Raw genomic sequence first — 17,121 nt, forward strand, 5'->3', positions numbered from 1 at the left:
AATAGTCCAATTTCATTTTTCTGCATGTGGCTGTCCAATTTTCCCAGCACCATTTGTTGAAGAGGCTGTCTTTTTTCCACTGGACATTCCTCCCTGCTTTGTTGAAGATTAGTTGACCATAGAGTTGAGGGTCTATTTCTGGGCTCTCTATTCTGTTCCATTGATCTATGTGTCTGTTTTTGTGCCAGTACCATACTGTTTTGATGATGATAGCTTTGTAATAGAGCTTGAAGTCTGGAATTGTGATGCCACCAACTTTGGCTTTCTTTTTCAACATTCCTCTAGCTATTCGAGGTCTTTTCTGGTTAATTTTAGGATTGTTTGTTCTATTTCTTTGAAAAAATGGATGGGATTTTGATAGGGATTGCATTAAATGTGTAGATTGCTTTAGGTGGAATCGACATTTTCACAATATTTGTTCTTCCAATCCATGAGCATGGAACATTTTTCCATTTCTTTGTGTCTTCCTCAATTTCTTTCATGAGTACTTTATAGTTTTCTGAGTATAGATTCTTAGCCTCTTTGGTTAGGTTTATTCCTAGGTATCTTATGGTTTTGGGTGCAATTGTAAATGGGACTGACTCCTTAATTTATCTTTCTTCTGTCTTGTTGTTAGTGTAAAGAAATGCAACTGGTTTCTGTGCATTGACTTTATATCCTGACACTTTACTGAATTCCTGTACAAGTTCTAGCAGTTTTGGAGTGGAGTCTTTTGGGTTTTCCACATATAGTATCATATCATCTGCAAAGAGTGATAGTTTGACTTTTTTGCTGATTTGGATGCTTTAATTTCTTTTTGTTGCCTGATTGCTGAGGCTAGGACTTCTAATACTATGTTGAACAGCAGCGGTGATAAAGGACATCCTTGCCATGTTCCTGACCTTAGTGGAAAAGCTTTCAGTTTTTCTCCATTGAGAATGATATTTGCAGTGGGTTTTTCATAGATGGCTTTGATAATGTTGAGGTATGTGCCCTCTATCCCTACACTTTGAAGAGTTTTAATCAAGAAGGGATGCTGCACTTTGTCAAATGCTTTTTCAGCATCTATTGAGGGTATCATATGGTTCTTATTCTTTCTTTTATTAATGTATTGTATCACATTGATTGATTTGCAGATGTTGAACCAACTTGCAGCCCTGGAATAAATCCCACTTGATTGTGGTGAATAATCCTTCTAATGTACTGTTGGATCCTATTGGCCAGTATTTTGGTGAGAATTTTCGCATCTGTGTTCATCAAGGATATTGGTCTGTAATTCTCTTTTTTGATGGGATCATTGTCTGGTTTTGGGATCAAGGTGATGCTGGCCTCATAAAATGAGTTTGGAAGTTTTCCTTCCATTTCTATTTTTTGGAACAGTTTCAGGAGAATAGGAATTAATTCTTCTTTAAATGTTTGGTAGAATTCCCCTGGGAAGCCGTCTGGCCCTGGACTTTTGTTTGTTCGGAGATTTTTGATGAATGTTTCAATCTCCTTACTGGTTATGGGACTGATCAGGTTTTCTATTTCTTCCTTGTTCAGTTGTGGTAGTTTATATGTCTCTAGAAATGTATCCATTTCTTCCATATTGTTGAATTTGTTGGCATAGAGTTGCTCATAGTATGTTCTTATAATAGTTTGTATTTCTTTGGTGTTAGTTGTGATCTCTCCTCTTTCATTCATGATTTTATTTATTTGGGTCCTTTCTCTTTTTTTTTTATCAGTCTGGCCAGGGGTTTATCAATTTTATTAATTCTTTCAAAGAACCAGCTCCTAGTTTCGTTGATTTGATCTATTGTTTTTTTTTTTTTTTTAGTTTCTATTTCATTGATTTCTGCTCTGATCTTTATTATTTCTCTTCTCCTGCTGGGTTTAGGCTTTCTTTGTTGTTCTTTCTCCAGCTCCTTTAGATGTAGGGTTAGGTTGTGTATTTGAGACCTTTCTTGTTTCTTGAGAAAGGCCTGTACCGCTGTATATTTTCCTCTCAGGACTGCCTTTGTTGTGTCCCACAGATTTTGAACCATTGTGTTTTCATTATCATTTGTTTCCATGAATTTTTTCAATTCTTCTTTAATTTCCTGGTTGACCCATTCATTTTTTAGAAGGATGCTGTTTAGACTCCATGTATTTGGGTTCTTTCCAAATTTCCTCTTGTGATTGAGTTCTAGCTTCAGAGCATTGTGATCTGAAAATATGCAGGGAATGACCCCAATCTTTTGATACCGGTTGAGACCTGATTTATGACCCAGGATGTGGTCTATTCTGGAGAAAGTTCCATGTGCACTAAGAAGAATGTATATTCTGTTGCTTTGAGATGGAATGTTCTGAATATATCTGTCATGTCCATCTGGTCCAGTGTGTCATTTAAGGCCTTTATTTCCTTGTTGATCTTTTGCTTAGATGATCTGTCCATTTCAGTGAGGGGAGTGTTAAAGTCCCCTACTATTATTGTATTATTGTTGATGTATTTCTTTGATTTTGTTTTATTTGGTTTATATAGTTGGCTGCTCCCAATATTAGATATTTATTTAGATATTTAAAATTGTTAGGTCTTCTTTTTAAAATTGTTAGGTCATAGATATTTAAAATTGTTAGGTCTTCTTGTTGGACAGACCCTTTGAGTGTGATATAGTGTCCTTCCTCATCTCTTATTAGAGTCTTTGGCTTAAAATCTAATTGATCTGATATAAGGATTGCCACCCCAGCTTTCTTCTGATGTCCATTAACATGGTACATTGTTTTCCACCCCCTCACTTTAAATCTGGAGGTGTCTTCGGTTCTAAAATGAGCTTCTTGTAGGCAGCATATTGATGGGTTTTGATTTTTTATCCATTCTGATGCCCTGTGTCTTTTGATTGGGGCATTTAGCCCATTAACATTCCAGGTAACTGTTGAGAGATATGAATTAAGTGCCATTGTATGGCACTATTTTGTGCCACCTGTAAGGTGACTGTTACTGTATATTGTCTCTGTTTCTTTCTGATCTACTACTTTTAGGGTCTCTCTTTGCTTAGAGGAGCCTTTTCAATATTTCCTGTAGAGCTGGTTTGGTGTTTGCAAATTCTTTCAGTTTTTGTTTGTCCTGGAAGCTTTTTATCTCTCCTTCTATTTTCAATAATAGCCTATCTGGACATAGTATTCTTGGCTGCATGTTTTTCTCATTTAGTGCTCTGAATATATCATGCCAGTTCTTTCTGGCCTGCCAGGTCTCTGTGGATAGGTCCGCTGCCATTCTAATGTTTTTACCCTTGTATGTTACAGACTTCTTTTCCCAAGCTGCTTTCAGGATATTCTCTTTGTCGCTAAGACCTGTAAATTCTACTATCAGGTGACGAGGTGTGGACCTATTTTTATTGATTTTGAGGGGCGTTCTTAGCATCTCCTGGATTTTGATGTTTGTTCCCTTTGCCATATTAGGGAAATTCTTTACAATAATTCTCTCCAATATACCTTCTGCTCCCCTCTCTCTTTCTTCTTCTTCTGGAATCCCAATTATTCTAATGTTGTGTCATCTTATGGTGTCATTTATCTCTCGAATTCTTTCCTCATGGTCCAGTATTTGTTCATCTCTCTTTTGCTCAGCTTCTTTATTCTCTATCATTTGGTCTTCTATGTCACTAATTCTTTCTTCTGCCTCATTTATCCTAGCAGTAAGAGCTTCCATTTTTGATTGAACCTCATTAATAGCTTTTTTTTTATTTCAACTTGATTAGATTTTAGTTCTTTTATTTCTCCAGAAAGGGCTTTTATCTCTCTGGAGAGGGTTTCTCTAATATCTTCTATGCCTTTTTCGAGCCAGGCTAGAACCTTGAGAATCGTCATTCTGAACTCTGGATCTGTCATATTACCAATGCCTGTATTGATTAGGTCCCCAGCCTTTAGTGCTGCCTCTTTTTTTTTGTGGTGAGTTTTTCCGCCTTGTCATTTTGTCCAAATAAGATTTGCTTTCTCCTCCTCTGGAATTCCACTGTTCTCCTTGGTGAGTGAAGTTGGTCTTGGCTGGGTTTCTTGTTCATCTTCTGGTGGAGGGGCCTGTTGTAGTGATTCTCAAGTGTCTTTGTCCCAGGCGGAATTGCACTGCCCTTACCAGGAGCCGGGCTGAGTAATCCACTCGGGTTTGCTTTCAGGAGCTTTTGTTCCCTGAGCGCTTTCCGTAAAGTTCCAGAGGACGGGAATGAAGATAGAAACCTCCCAGTCTCCAGCCTGGAGGAGCCGAGAGCTTGGGGTCCCACTCCTCAGTGCACCCTCAGAGAAAAGTGCCCGGTCGCTTCTGTCTCCGTGGCCTCCGGCTGCGCTCCGAGCTCACCCAGCCTTTGCCCAGTTCAAGGTAACCCCCAGCTGAGAGCTCACTCCTCAGCTTTGTCGCTGTAGCTGGCTTCCCCGCTCTAATACCTTCGAGCTCTGCGACACTCAGACACCCCCTGTCCTTCTGTGACCCCGTGGGACCTGGGGTTACGCTGACCCCGCGTGGGCTTCCCCCCGGTTTAGCCTCTGGAGCGATGTCCCTCCGTGGAACAGACTTTTAAAAGTCCTGATTTTGTGCTCCGTTGCTCCGCTGCTTGCCAGGAGCCGGCCCCCTTCCCCCGCGGTCTATCTTCCCGTCACTTTGGATTCACTTCTCCGCAGGTCCTACCTTTCAGAAAGTGATCGATTTTCTGTTTCTAGAATTGTTGCTCTTCTTCTCTTCGATTTCCCATTGGATTTGTAGGTGTTCACAATGGTTAGATAAGCTATCTAGCTGATCTCCTGCTGCCTGATGCCGTCTCAGCCTGCTACTTCTTCACCATCTTGACTCTCACTGGCATTATTTTATAAATTTATCCATGTTGTTGGGTGTACCGGTAGCTCATTCCTTTTCATTATTGAGTAGTATTCCATTATCTGAGTGTACCAGAATGTGTTTACCCGTTTAGCAAGGTGATAATTTTAAACATCGATAATAATGTCCTAAATAGAAGACAAACTGCAGGAAAGCAATAAAATAATAGGTCAGTTTCGTGTAAATGCTCAGGCATGATCACACTGGAACATGTGATGTAGTCAGACACTTCACCTACTTGGACAGTTACAACAGGAACCCACTTTGCCAGAAGCTTTGGTTTGGTTCCAAAGCCCCGAGGTCGACCATTCTGAGGGTACAGGGTTGAGCTGATGCATGGGGGCTGAAAGTGGACAGAGCGGGTGGACACTGGCAGACTATAGCTCAGTGGAAAGATTTATTTCTCACAGGGTTGGCCATCAGGAAGCCATGTTGTCTTTTAATTTAATAGCACCGCCCCAGCTAGATCTAACCCTAAACACCCATGAGCTTGACTAACAATGCTCAGTGCCCAGGGAGATGCTTCCTGTCTTACTCTATATCGATGGGGGAGAAAGTGCATCTACACTGAAAGGTTTAATGAAAGCTAAACAGGACCCCTGCTGGGTAATATCTCAGCGTGCAGGGAGACTTTGAGCAGAGAAGTACTTAGGTAAAAGAAAAGACAAATTAATGAACTTGTCAGATCTTTCCTCTGAGCCTGAATGCAATAGATTTGAACACAAAGAATGTCATTTTTTTAGTAGTACCAAGTGTACCATTTCTTTTTGCTTTATATGCCTCTTTGTGGTTCTGGGGGTACAGATGAATGTGTACAGTATTTGTATCTGTTATAAATGGAAGCTGAGAAAATGTTTGCAATACTACATAAATCCCATCACATCACTCAAATGTGTATATTTATCTAGACTTTAAACATAATGATACTAATTCTTCACATTGGCAATGAGATGGACACCGAATGCTGGAATTACAAATTTTAACAGTTTCGCTTAAAAGTTAGTTATTGTGGGGGGGGGGGGCTTGATCTCAGAGTCATGAGTTTGATCCCTACATCAGGGTTAGAGATTATAAATAAATACATAAATAAAAAGTTACTTTAAAAAAAAAGATTTATTTATTTATTTGAGAGACAGTGAAAGAAAGTGTGTGCATGAGCAGGGGAAGAGGCGGGGGAGAGGGAGAAAAAACCTCCAGCAGATTCCCCACTGAGCGGATCCTGAAACGGGGCTCAGTCCCAAGATCCTGAGAACACGACCTGAGCTGAAACCACGAGTCTGGCACTCAACCCACTGAGCCACTCAGGAACCCAAAACTTACTTATTTTTAAATAAAAATTTAAATGAAATGTTTAGTTTAAAAACAATTTAAGTTAAATTGTAAAAATTAAGTTATTTAATAACATTTAATTCAGCTTTTAAAGAGTAAAATCATATATTTGAATTTGTGTATATTCGATATAAAAATTTGATATTTATTAATTCTCATGTGTGCTTTGCCTTTTAAATTTTTACTACTGCTTTTTTAATTTTCCAGTATGTAAAAAAAAACCTAACTTTGGAGGAAAACACTGGAAAAAACTAGTAAAATATTTTTATGCAAATTTCTATTTTTGATGAAAATATATTTACGTTTTGTTCTTTGAATATAATTGTGTTTTTAGTCCTTAAATATATTTTAAAATCTTGGTAATCATAATGTAATTAGTGATTTTGCTGAAAGGAAAAGAAGGAAAATAAATGTCACAGACTAATCATCATCATTGATGAATTAGGTATATGTTTATTACTCCTTTGAACATTGTTTTTTGTTTTTATCTGAGAGAGACAGCACGTGCATGGGGGGAGGGTGGGGCAGAGGGAGAGAGAGAGAAGCAGGGTCCCTGCTGAGCAGGGAGCCCCATGCTGAGCTGGATCCCAGGACACCAGGACTATGACCTGAGCCTGAGCCAAAGGGAGATGCTTAACCAGGTAGACGTTTAACCCACTGAGCCACCCAGGTGCCGCTCCTTCCAACACTGTTAGCCTACACCCCAATGTCCCTCGGCCCTCTGGAAAGAGAAGTGTGGAAGCAGAAGTACAGGACAGCACTGTCCACCTAGAAGCTCTTCCTTTTTTTTTTTTTTTTTAAGATTTTATTTATTTATTTGACAGATGGAGATTACAAGTAGGCAGAGAGGCAGGCAGAGAGAGAGAGGACAGGGGAGCAGACTCCCTGCTGAGCAGAAAGCCCGATGGCGGGGCTCAATCCCAGGTCCCTGAGATCATGACCTGAGCCGAAGGCAGAGGCTTAACCCACTGAGCCACCCAGGCACCCCTCTTCCCACCTTCTCTCCCTCAGCCCCTGCCATCCTGTTTCCAGGTGTAGAGAGTCACAGAACTTTTCTTTGCCTCCTTTCTGCTACAATTGGTGGGAGTATCTCTCAGACTTCGCCGGTAACTAATGACACTGAGATGGGCCCCCTACATGGGGAGGTGACAGGTTGTCTGGTCACCACTTCCCAGAGGGTTAACCCTATGCTCTCTACCAGGCAGGTCTCTCTTGACTGCAAGGGACAGAAACCCAAGCCAAACTCATTTCTGCAGGAAGGGATGTTTAACGAATCACAGAGCAAGAGTGTGTTTAGGTCTCAGAAAGGGTGGACTCTAAGATTGGAATCCTGTCTGGACCCTCTTCGGGGAGGTTTATCCTCTCAGATGGGCCGTATCCACACGATTCCACACTGTCAGTTTCTGGCCACACACCTGAAGGCTTCCCGTGGGAAGCTGAGCTGCTCCACTCAGTTTCAATTCAAAATATAATGGTGGGGCCCTAGGCACACCCTGTCCCTGGAAGATGGGGCCCTGTGATTGGCAGTCTCCACTGCTCCATCGGAAGGAGCTCCCCACAAAGGCAATACTGTTCATGGAAGGGAAGGGAGGTGGACACTCAGAAAACCAGAATTCTCTGCCCTGCCCCACCAGTGGTCTTCATCAGTTATCACGGTCTTTCCAGACCCATCTGTACTTTCTGCTGGAAGCTTGAATGGGCCTCAGTTTGCATGGTTCAGACCAGAGTATTTCCAGGAGAATGATGACATCACAGAACAGGGGTTCCAGAAGGCAGGCTGGCCTAGCACTCTCACCTTCTTTAGAACATGGGGACCTGTGAACTAGGAGGGGTTAGGGTATAGCTCATGTGGAAGAGACTCTGTGCTACTGACTCCGGAGGAAAGCCCTGGCCTGTCTGGGACCTGGGGTCGGAGAAGGCTAGGAGACAGGTAAGCTTTGGAAGGGGAGGTGGGAATGCACCTGCCAGAAGTACTTCATTCCCCCACAGAAACCCCAAGAGGGGGCTTCATGGGCAGAGATAGAGCTCCCTGCTTCCCAAGGCTCCGTGACTCCTGTCTCTGAAGGAACCTTCAGAGTCAGGGTAGAGAAGGGTTGCATGCGACATACTTATACCAAACAATTCTTTGTGGTTTGTCTGAAATTCTAATGTAACTGGACATCCTGTCATTTTATTTGCCAAATCTGGCAACTCTAGGGTGCGAGAGAGAAGCAAAAGAGTGTTCACAAGCTCAGACTAGTATGGAGGGGTTTCAGAAGACACTTGTGAGGTGACAAGGCCGTCAGAGTCGCCATGTTGTCCATGAAGAAGTTGCCTGACTCTGAAGCCCATGGATGGAGGGATGCAGGCCTTTGCCCTTGAGAACATATACTTAGTTTAAGGGGAAAGATACACACACACACACACACACACACACACACACACTTAGTGAGAGAAATAGCCCCATTCTTTGCTTTCACTGCATTGACAGTTTTGAAGACTAGAGGCCAGTTATTTTATAGATTTTCTGTCAGTTTGGCTTTATCCAATGTTTCCTTGGGATTAAATGCAACTTATGCATCCCTGGCCAGAATACTACCAAAGCCCCATATGTCATTCTTAGGGCATCACTTTTGGAAGCACATCATCTTTCTCTGTCTTTTATTGGTGCTATTAATTTTGATTGCAAGTTCCACAAACTGTCTGGTTTCTTTGCTGCATAGTTGCTGTTTTTTTCCCATGCAACTAATAGAAGACCTGGGGGAAGACCCTCTAAGAGCTTGTGTATATCATTTCTTCATCAAGCTTCCCACCATGTCAGATTTCACATCTGTTGATGATTCCTGCTCAGACCAATCTCTGATGGTTGGAGAATGGTGATTTTCCAACTTCATGATTGCCTCCTCATTGATCATTCACCCTTTTATTGTCAGCTCTCCCCATCCCCATTATGTGTCTATTCATTACTATTAAGGACTCTTGGGTTCCTATCTCATTCAATAGATTATAATCTGTCACCGTCATTTATTTTGATGGTCAAATTGTCCCAGACTACCATAGAAACCATTGTGCATTATTCTGGACACACGACACCAAAAGCACAAGCAACAAAAGAAAAGAAATAGATAAATCAGTCTTCATTAAAATGTAACTCTTTTGTTTCAAAGAACCCCATCAAGAAAGTGAAAGGGAGCCCACAGAATGTGAGAAAATATTTGCAAATACATATCTCGCAAAGAACTTTTACAACTCAATAATAAAAGGCAAATAACTAAAAAATGGGCAAAGGGTCTGAATACTAGATATTTTCCCAAAGATCAACAAATAGCCAAAGATTGCATGAAAGATCATTAACCACCAGGGAAATGCAAATCAAAACCAGGATGTGATACCACTTCACACCAATTAGGTTATCTTTGGTGAGAAAGTATTGGTGAGAATGTGGAAAAATTTGAACCTTCCTACACTGACAACTGCTGAGGGCACAGCCAAATTTTCTGGCAGTTCCTCCAAAGTTTAAGATTTATTTATTTATTGGGGGAGGGGAGGGAGAGAGAGAATCTCAAGGAGATTCCTGACTGAGCCCCAAGCCCAACCCTGGACTCTATCCCACGACCCTGAGATCATGACCTGAGCCAAAATCAAGAGTCAGATGCTCAACTGACTGACCCACCCAGGCCCTCCAGTTCCTCCAAAGTTTAAACTTTAAGTTCTTTATATGACTCAGCAATTCTCCTAAGTATATGTCTAAAGAAATGAAAACATTTGTCCAGGGGCACCTGGGTGGCTCAGTGGGTTAAGCCTCCGTCTTTGGCACAGGTCATGGTCTCAGGGTCCTGGGATCGAGCCCTGCATCCAGCTCTCTGCTCAGCAGGGACCCTGCTTCCCCTCTCCCTCTGCCTACTTGCGATTTCTGTCTGTCAAATAAATAAATAAAATCTTTAAAAAAAAAAGAGAGAAAACATTTGCCCACACAAAAACTTGTATGTCAATGTTCATAGCACCATCGTTCATAATAGCCCCAAACTAAAAACAACCCAAATGTTTATAAAATGATAAGTATAGAAATAGATTGTGGTCTATCCATACAATGGAATATTATTCAACCATAATGAGATCCTGATACCTGCTGCTTCATGGATAAATCTCGAAAACATTGTTAAGTGAAAGAAGCCAGACACAAGGCCATATAGTGTATGACTCTACTTATGTGCAATGTCCTGAAGAGGCTAATCTAGAGAGACAGAAAGTAGATTTAAGGTAGTCAGAGGCAGGAGGAAAGTGGACGGGGAAGTGACTGCTAACAAGTATGGGATTTCTTCTTGGGTTGATGAAAATGTTTTAAAACTGGCTGAGTTGATAGTTATACAGCTCTGCAAACACACTAGAGAACTACTGGACTGTACACTTGAAGTGAAGTGATGGTATGACATAGTGAATTATATATCATGAATTTTATCTCAATAAAGCTGTTACCAAAAATAATGTTCCAGATTTGGCCAGTGGGTGCCCCTTGGAGCTGACTCTCATGTCCATTTGACATGCTCCAGTCCATATTTTGAGCACTTCCTTACTTTCTAGCACTAGAGAATCTGGACTTACCTCATACCCTTTCCTACTCCAGCCTAGGAAGCAACTCTTTCCCCAGAAGTCCTGCTTCCTGTTTGGGGGAAATGTAAAACCAAGATCATATTTCCTTTAATCATCGTGACAAGTCTATTGAGTAGGTATTAGTGTATCTTCATTTTACAAATGAGGCCCAGAGAGGCCCAAGTAAATTGTTCAGGGTCACACAGCAGCCCTGTGTTTGAAAGTAGGCAGTGCGAATCCAGAGCCCTTGCTCCTTACTCCTCTCCCAGCACACAGTGTGAAGGTGAAGGTTATTTCTGCAGCAAGATCACTTTTCTTTGCTTTATGATATGCACCTTTGGGTGGAAATGAAAGTGCAGAACCCATAAACAGCTTCCTAGGAATTGCACAAGGCAGGTTCTGCCCTTGGGCAAAGTCATGTGTCGTGTATGTGGGGGTGTAGGGCTGGCGGGAGTTCAGCACCCACTGTCCTAGACCTTCCTCTGCAAACATGTACTCAAATCCACACACACAGAATTAATCTCCTTTGCCACCCTCACTCCCCACTCCGTACCAAAATACCGCCCACAGCTGGGTTTCCATTATGAGTGAGAATAGCTAAAAGGGGTGAAGGTCTATAGATGAAAGGCGATCAGCCTTGGTTTTTCGATGTTGACACCAGGCAACGGGGATGTGAAGATTCATGATACTATTCTCTTTTATTTTGTAAATATTTAAAGGTTTCTATTGTAAACAAGTATACAATAATAAAGAAGAAGAAAGAGAAATAGCCAGGTGGGGAGCCGTGTGTGAGCGAGGACATATGGCTGCCCTCTGCAGATTCCTCAGCAGCTCAGAGAAGACCAGCGGCACATCGGTGAGATCCTCAGAACAGTGGGCCCTCAACTGTACCTTCTCCCCTCCGAAGATGACAGGGACACTACTCATGTCCTTGGTCAGCTGCCTCATTGCCATCAGTCAGGCCAGCCTCATCAATCGCTGTGACTTGGCCAGAGTGCTGCGCAAGGAGGACTTGGATGGGTTTGAGGGCTACTCCTTGAATGACTGTGAGTGCCCCCCCCAACATCCCCCACCCATTTCTCCTCTCCTGGTCACACCCTAGGTGGCCACCTTTCTCTCTGTCATTCATCTTTCAAAGCCAAGTTCCATCCCTGAGGAGCCCTTGCCAACATTCCATATTTGTTCCATAATTATTAACTGAGCACTTGTTATGTACCAGGAACTATATTGGGTGCTGGAGATGTCCCTCACTGGGCTTTGCCCAGTTCCTGGCACACAGTAGGTAATCAATAAGTGCAGGAAGCATGGGTGGACAGATAGGTGATGAGTGGTTATACTGAGGGGCAGGTGGGTCGGACGAAGGGTGAGGGGAGAAGCTAATGGGTCTTTCTTGCCTACTTGCCCCATCCAGCCTCTTAGGCCTTGCTCCTTTCTTCTGCTTCCTGATCTCCCTCTCTCCTCTATCTCCCTCCTGCCTCAGCTCGGCACCCTCTAAGAACCCTCTTCTCCCTGTTCAAAGGGCTGTGTCTGGCTTTTGTGGAAAGCAACTTCAACATATCAAAGGTAAATGAAAACGCAGATGGCAGCTTTGACTATGGAATCTTCCAGATCAACAGCCATTACTGGTGCAACGATTACCGGAGTCATTCGGAAAACATTTGCCACGAGGACTGTCAAGGTCTGGCCAGGGCCCCAGGGTGGGAGAGGTGAGAGAGACGACCAGGCTCTACTCACAGGACTTCTCCTTCCATTCAAAGCCTGGCCATGTCCCCAGAGGGATGGTCCAAAGAGTCTAGTCCAGGAATGCCTTTGCTGAGCAGAGGATTTCACTAGTGGCTGTAGTGCTCACCCTGTTAGGGATTCCTCTGTGTGCAGGATCCAGAGAAGCTCTGCATCGCCAACATTTCTCTTGGGTGTGTTATATGCTCTGCACTTTACCTGCAGAGCCCATTTCACCCAGATTTTCATGCAATGGAAATTATCTTTTTTTAAAATTTTTTATTTTTTATTAACATATAATGTATTATTAGCTGCAGGAGTACAGGTCTGTGAATCGCCAGGTTTACACACTTCACAACACTCACCATAGCACATACCTTCTCCAATGTCCATAACCCAACCACCCTCTCTCTACCCACCTCCCCCCAGCAACCCTCAGTTTGTTTTGTGAGATTAAGAGTCTGTTATGGTTTGTCTCCCTCCTGCTCCCATCTTGTTTCATTTATTCCTTTCCTACCCCCCAAATCCCACATGTTGCCTCTCAACTTCCTCATATCAGGGAGATCACACGATAATTTTCTTTCTCTGATTGACTTATTTTGCTCAGCATAATACCCTCTAGTTCCATCCACATCGTCACAAATAGCAAGATTTCATTTCTTTTGATGGCTGCATAGTATTCCATTGTATATATACCACATCTTCTCTATCCATTCATCTGTTGATGGACATCTAGGTTCTTTCCATAGTTTGGTTACTGTGGACATTGCTGCTATAAACATTCAGGTGCATGTGTCCCTTTGGATCACTACATTTGTATCTTTAGGGTAAATACCCAGTAGTGCAATTACTGGGTCATAGGGTAGCTCTATTTTCAACTTTTTGAGGAACCTCCATGCTGTTTCAGTGAAAATTATCTTGTTGCCCACCTTACAGATGAGCCAACTGAGGCTCACAGAACTAGTGCTGAATGCCAGGTTACTGGCCCTGAAGGCTCAGCTCTAACCATCAAGTACTAACTTTGGCTAATGGTCTGATTAATGGCCAAGTACAAACTCCCCTCATCAGAGCCACTCCAGGAGGGGCCATACATGACTTGGACCTTCTCTCCCTCTTTCACAGTCTGATTAAGATTCCTAGACTCTCTACCTGAAGAGCCTCCCTCATCAGGCAAATTTACCTTGGTCTCTGTGCTGCCTGTTTTGACATTTCCTTTCCCCAGAAACACTCAAACATAGGGTGAACCGTCATCTACCTTGGTTGGGAAGTATGGTGGTAAACAGTCATCCTGCCCCTCCTGCCCCCATCTCTGACACCCCGACTGCTATTGTAGGGATGTCTGAATGGGGCTCTCGGAGGGATGCCTTGCCTAATCTGGAAATACTCAGCTCCTGGGTGCCCCATGCCAGCACAAGGACAGCCCATGTCTGCCTCAGTCTTTGGGACTGTCCTTTGTGTTCTCACGGGTAATCTCTCTCTCTCTCTCTTTCAGACCTACTGAGCCCCAATCTTCTCTCAACCATCAGCTGTGCAAAAAAGATTGTGTCTGGAGCAGGGGGGATGAAGAACTGGTGAGGAGGACACTGTGGGACTAAGTTAGTGGGCAGAGTCCCCAGGAGGGATGTGGTGACAGAGAAAGGCATAGTAGGCAAGGACTAGACCCTTTCATAGTCTAGAAAGATGTAGAAGAGCGGCAGGGCTTGCGACTCTGATTTACGAGACCTGGGATCTGGGTCTTTCTCAGATGTTATATTTAAACTGAGGGGGAGCCTGGGTGGCTCAGTTGGTTAAGCGTCTGACTCTTGATTTCGGCTCAGGTCATGATCTCAGTGTCTTGGGATCGAGCCCTATGACAGGCTACCCACTCAGTGGGGAGTCTGCTTGGGATTCTCCCTCCCTATAATTCTGCCCCTCTCCGTCTGCCCCTCTCCCCACTTGTTCATTCTCTCTCTCAAAAATAAATAAATCTTCTAAATAAAACAAAAATAATCCTCTTTTGGATGCAGTAACAAAGCAGCTTGAATTAGCTGAGAGAGAGGTATCCTGAGGGGACAAGTTGTGTCACTGAGCTTACACAGGTGCAACCTGTGGAGAGGACCTCAGGAAGAGAGTGGAAGCAGAGCTGGAAACTGTCAGCCAGCTTTTCCTGCAAGTTTCTACTTCCTGGTGCATTTGCTTCCCTTCTTTCTTTGTAGAGCCGCATTCTCTGCTTCACCTTCCACAAGACAGACCAAGGCTGCCCCAAGTTGATGGGCTAATGTCCTAAGCAGCCACAGAGACAGCGTAATAAGCTCAGTCCAAGTTCAAGGGCTCAAGATAAAGAATCTGGTTGGTTCAGCTTGGACCAATGCCCCTGCTTAGTTTAATCAGCTGGAGGCCTGGGAGCAATTAAGTCATACCTTCATTAGGGAGAAAGGCCCTTCTCCCTAATTGGCAGCAACATTTTCTTTTTAAAAAAAGATTTTATTTATTTATTTGAGAGAGAGAGAGTGCGCAAATGCACGGGGAGGGAGGGAGGGAGAAGCAGCAGACTCCCGGCCAAGCGAGGTGTCCAATGTAGGACTCTGCAGGACTCGATCCCAGGACCCCAACATCATGACCTGAGCCAAAGGCAGATGCTGAACCAGTGGAGCCACTCAAGTGCCTGTGGCAGCAACATTTTCTGTAAAAGTTGTGTAGCTCCTCAGCTGAGCAGATACCCCCAAAACTGTCAGCTTACCAGTGGTGGACATTGGGATGGTTACTTCACTCGTCTGAGCTTCAAACTGGATATGTACAGGATAAAAATGGCTGCCTCTCCGGGCCTCTGTGAGGATGGAGGGAGTCCCATGCCTTGCCTACTCTAGAAATACCATGCAGAAAGGACACGGATGACTATTAGGGCCGACCCTTTCTGGAGGGAGAGTCAATGGTTGTGCCTGAGATTAATTGATTGATTGATTGATTATTTACCTGTTTATTTATTTAGTAACTTTCAGCCCCATAAAATGATGCTCTCCCACTTCAGAGGGAGGTAAGGATTTGAAAATTTGGAAGCATACTGAATGGGAGAAGAGGACAAACACCAGGGATAAGGGCAACTTAAAAAAAGAACCAGAGGGGCCACAGCGGGACAGACCAGAAAGCTAGGAATGAAGGGGGGTTGGGTTCTGAGCACTGCTCTGCCTGAGAGACTTACTAAAAGTTGGGCCATGTATGTGGAGAGGGAGCTTACTAAGTAGAAAGCAAGAACCAATCTTTCTTCTCTCCACAGGGTAGCATGGAGGTTGCACTGTGCAGGCCGTCCACTCTCCTACTGGATGACAGGATGTTTCTTGGGATGAGACAGGGGGCAAGGCTACTATGGAGTCATTCCAGAGCCCCTCTTCTCACTCGGGAATTCTTCACTTCTTCCTCTTGTCTCCACCTCACGTTGTTTTCTTTCATTCCCATTTACAAATAAAAATGACCAGAGCCCCAGGAATAAATAGTTTTTTTCCGGGTTCCTCCTTGTACCCATCTGGGCCCAGGCATCTTGTTCCTGACTGTCATTTGCAAACCCAGAGGACCACAATGAAGAAATTGTTATATTTGGGGGATTATTAAAGCATTCCTTGTGCAAAGAATGTGTTAATTTATTCATTTTTAATTCCAGATATTTTTGAGTACATAATCTAGTAGGAGAGGGGTAGGTACTAGGAGAAGGAAAATAAATCATAACTATTGTTCCTGAGGTGTTCAAAATCTACCCACAGATGTACACAAATAATGGGTACAATGAGTGAGTGGATATATACAATGAATACAGTGGATAATAAAATGGGTAATAAAATCTACAATTTTTGGTTTTAAAGAGTATCAGGATCCCAGGTATTCCTCCAAAGCCAACTATTTTCAAAGTAAAAGAGAAAGTTCAGAAGTAGGTCATGGGTGGAGCTAAGGGTCTTATAGATTGAGGTGGAGAAAGTGGTGTGGGGCCTGAGAGATGGTGCCAGCAGTCAATGATTTGGGGGTGCTCTCAGAGAATGGGCTAAAATCTAGATTTTTTTTTTTTTTAAAAGGCATCTCTGTTTGGAATCTGAAGGTGCTGACGTGGAGTAAAACCTGGACAAGGGAGGACAATGCAAAGACAGAAAAGGGGCCGTTGGAGGAATGTCCTGCACACAGCTACCATCAGTACTGTTTGACTAAACTGTCCCACTTGGGCCACTGATGTCCCTACTTCTGAGTCTTAACTTTTGGATTTCCCAGACCAGTAAAACGTCAGAAAAGTTAAGACCATGTTACGATTCTCAACTTTTTATTTTAATGCCCAAGTAATTAAGCGTATTAATCAAAACAACTATTGTCTATCAGCATTTCCTCATAAAATAACTTTTAGCATGAAAAATGAAGGTCATGGGGCGCCTGGGTGGCTGTTGGTTAAGTGTCTGCCTTTGGCTCAGGGGGCTCTGAGTCGGCTTCTCCCTCTCCTTCTACCCATCCCCCCTGCTCGAACCCTCCCTCTCTTGCTCTCTCAAATGTATAGAATATTTTGAAAATAAAAAAAATGAAAAAGAAAGAAAAATGAAGTTCATATTTGTAGAATAATAAAATGGAATAGATTTTGTTTTATGAAAAAAAAAATTAAACCCTGATTATCCTTTTCTTGTTTTGCCAAGGACCAGTGAAAACTTCTTCACAGACCAGAACCAGTCTGGAGACCATTGTTTCGAAACCTCAGGAGA

At 43.0% G+C, this 17,121-nt stretch overlaps 1 protein-coding gene across 2 annotated transcripts; it reads left to right on the forward strand.

Annotated features, from left to right (window-relative positions):
- The first annotated feature begins 7,917 nt into the window (after nt 1-7,917).
- On the forward strand, nt 7,918-16,011 carry LYZL6 (lysozyme like 6). 2 transcript variants are annotated; one of them, XM_059149513.1, is made up of 5 exons: nt 7,918-8,057; nt 11,416-11,742; nt 12,216-12,374; nt 13,908-13,986; nt 15,669-16,011. In XM_059149513.1, exons 2-5 carry the CDS (start codon nt 11,499-11,501, stop codon nt 15,736-15,738), a joined length of 552 nt encoding a protein of 183 aa, XP_059005496.1. In that variant the 5' UTR covers nt 7,918-8,057; nt 11,416-11,498; the 3' UTR covers nt 15,739-16,011. The 2 variants fall into 2 exon arrangements, with proteins under 2 accessions (XP_059005496.1, XP_059005497.1); XM_059149514.1 differs by having other exon boundaries at nt 11,516-11,742.
- The last annotated feature ends 1,110 nt before the right edge of the window (nt 16,012-17,121 follow it).

The sequence above is a fragment of the Mustela lutreola genome, chromosome 15, assembly GCF_030435805.1.
Source record: "Mustela lutreola isolate mMusLut2 chromosome 15, mMusLut2.pri, whole genome shotgun sequence".
NCBI lineage: Eukaryota > Metazoa > Chordata > Mammalia > Carnivora > Mustelidae > Mustela > Mustela lutreola.

What these genes read in the sequence shown, in the direction of transcription:
- LYZL6 (XM_059149513.1), top strand. Translation starts at nt 11,499, where the DNA reads ATGGCTGCCCTCTGCAGATTCCTCAGCAGCTCAGAGAAGACCAGCGGC. An exon ending in TTGCCACGAGGACTGTCAAG is followed by an intron (nt 12,375 to 13,907) that starts GTCTGGCCAGGG and finishes TCTCTCTTTCAG; the next exon opens with ACCTACTGAGCCCCAATCTT. An exon ending in GCAGGGGGGATGAAGAACTG is followed by an intron (nt 13,987 to 15,668) that starts GTGAGGAGGACA and finishes TTCTCTCCACAG; the next exon opens with GGTAGCATGGAGGTTGCACT.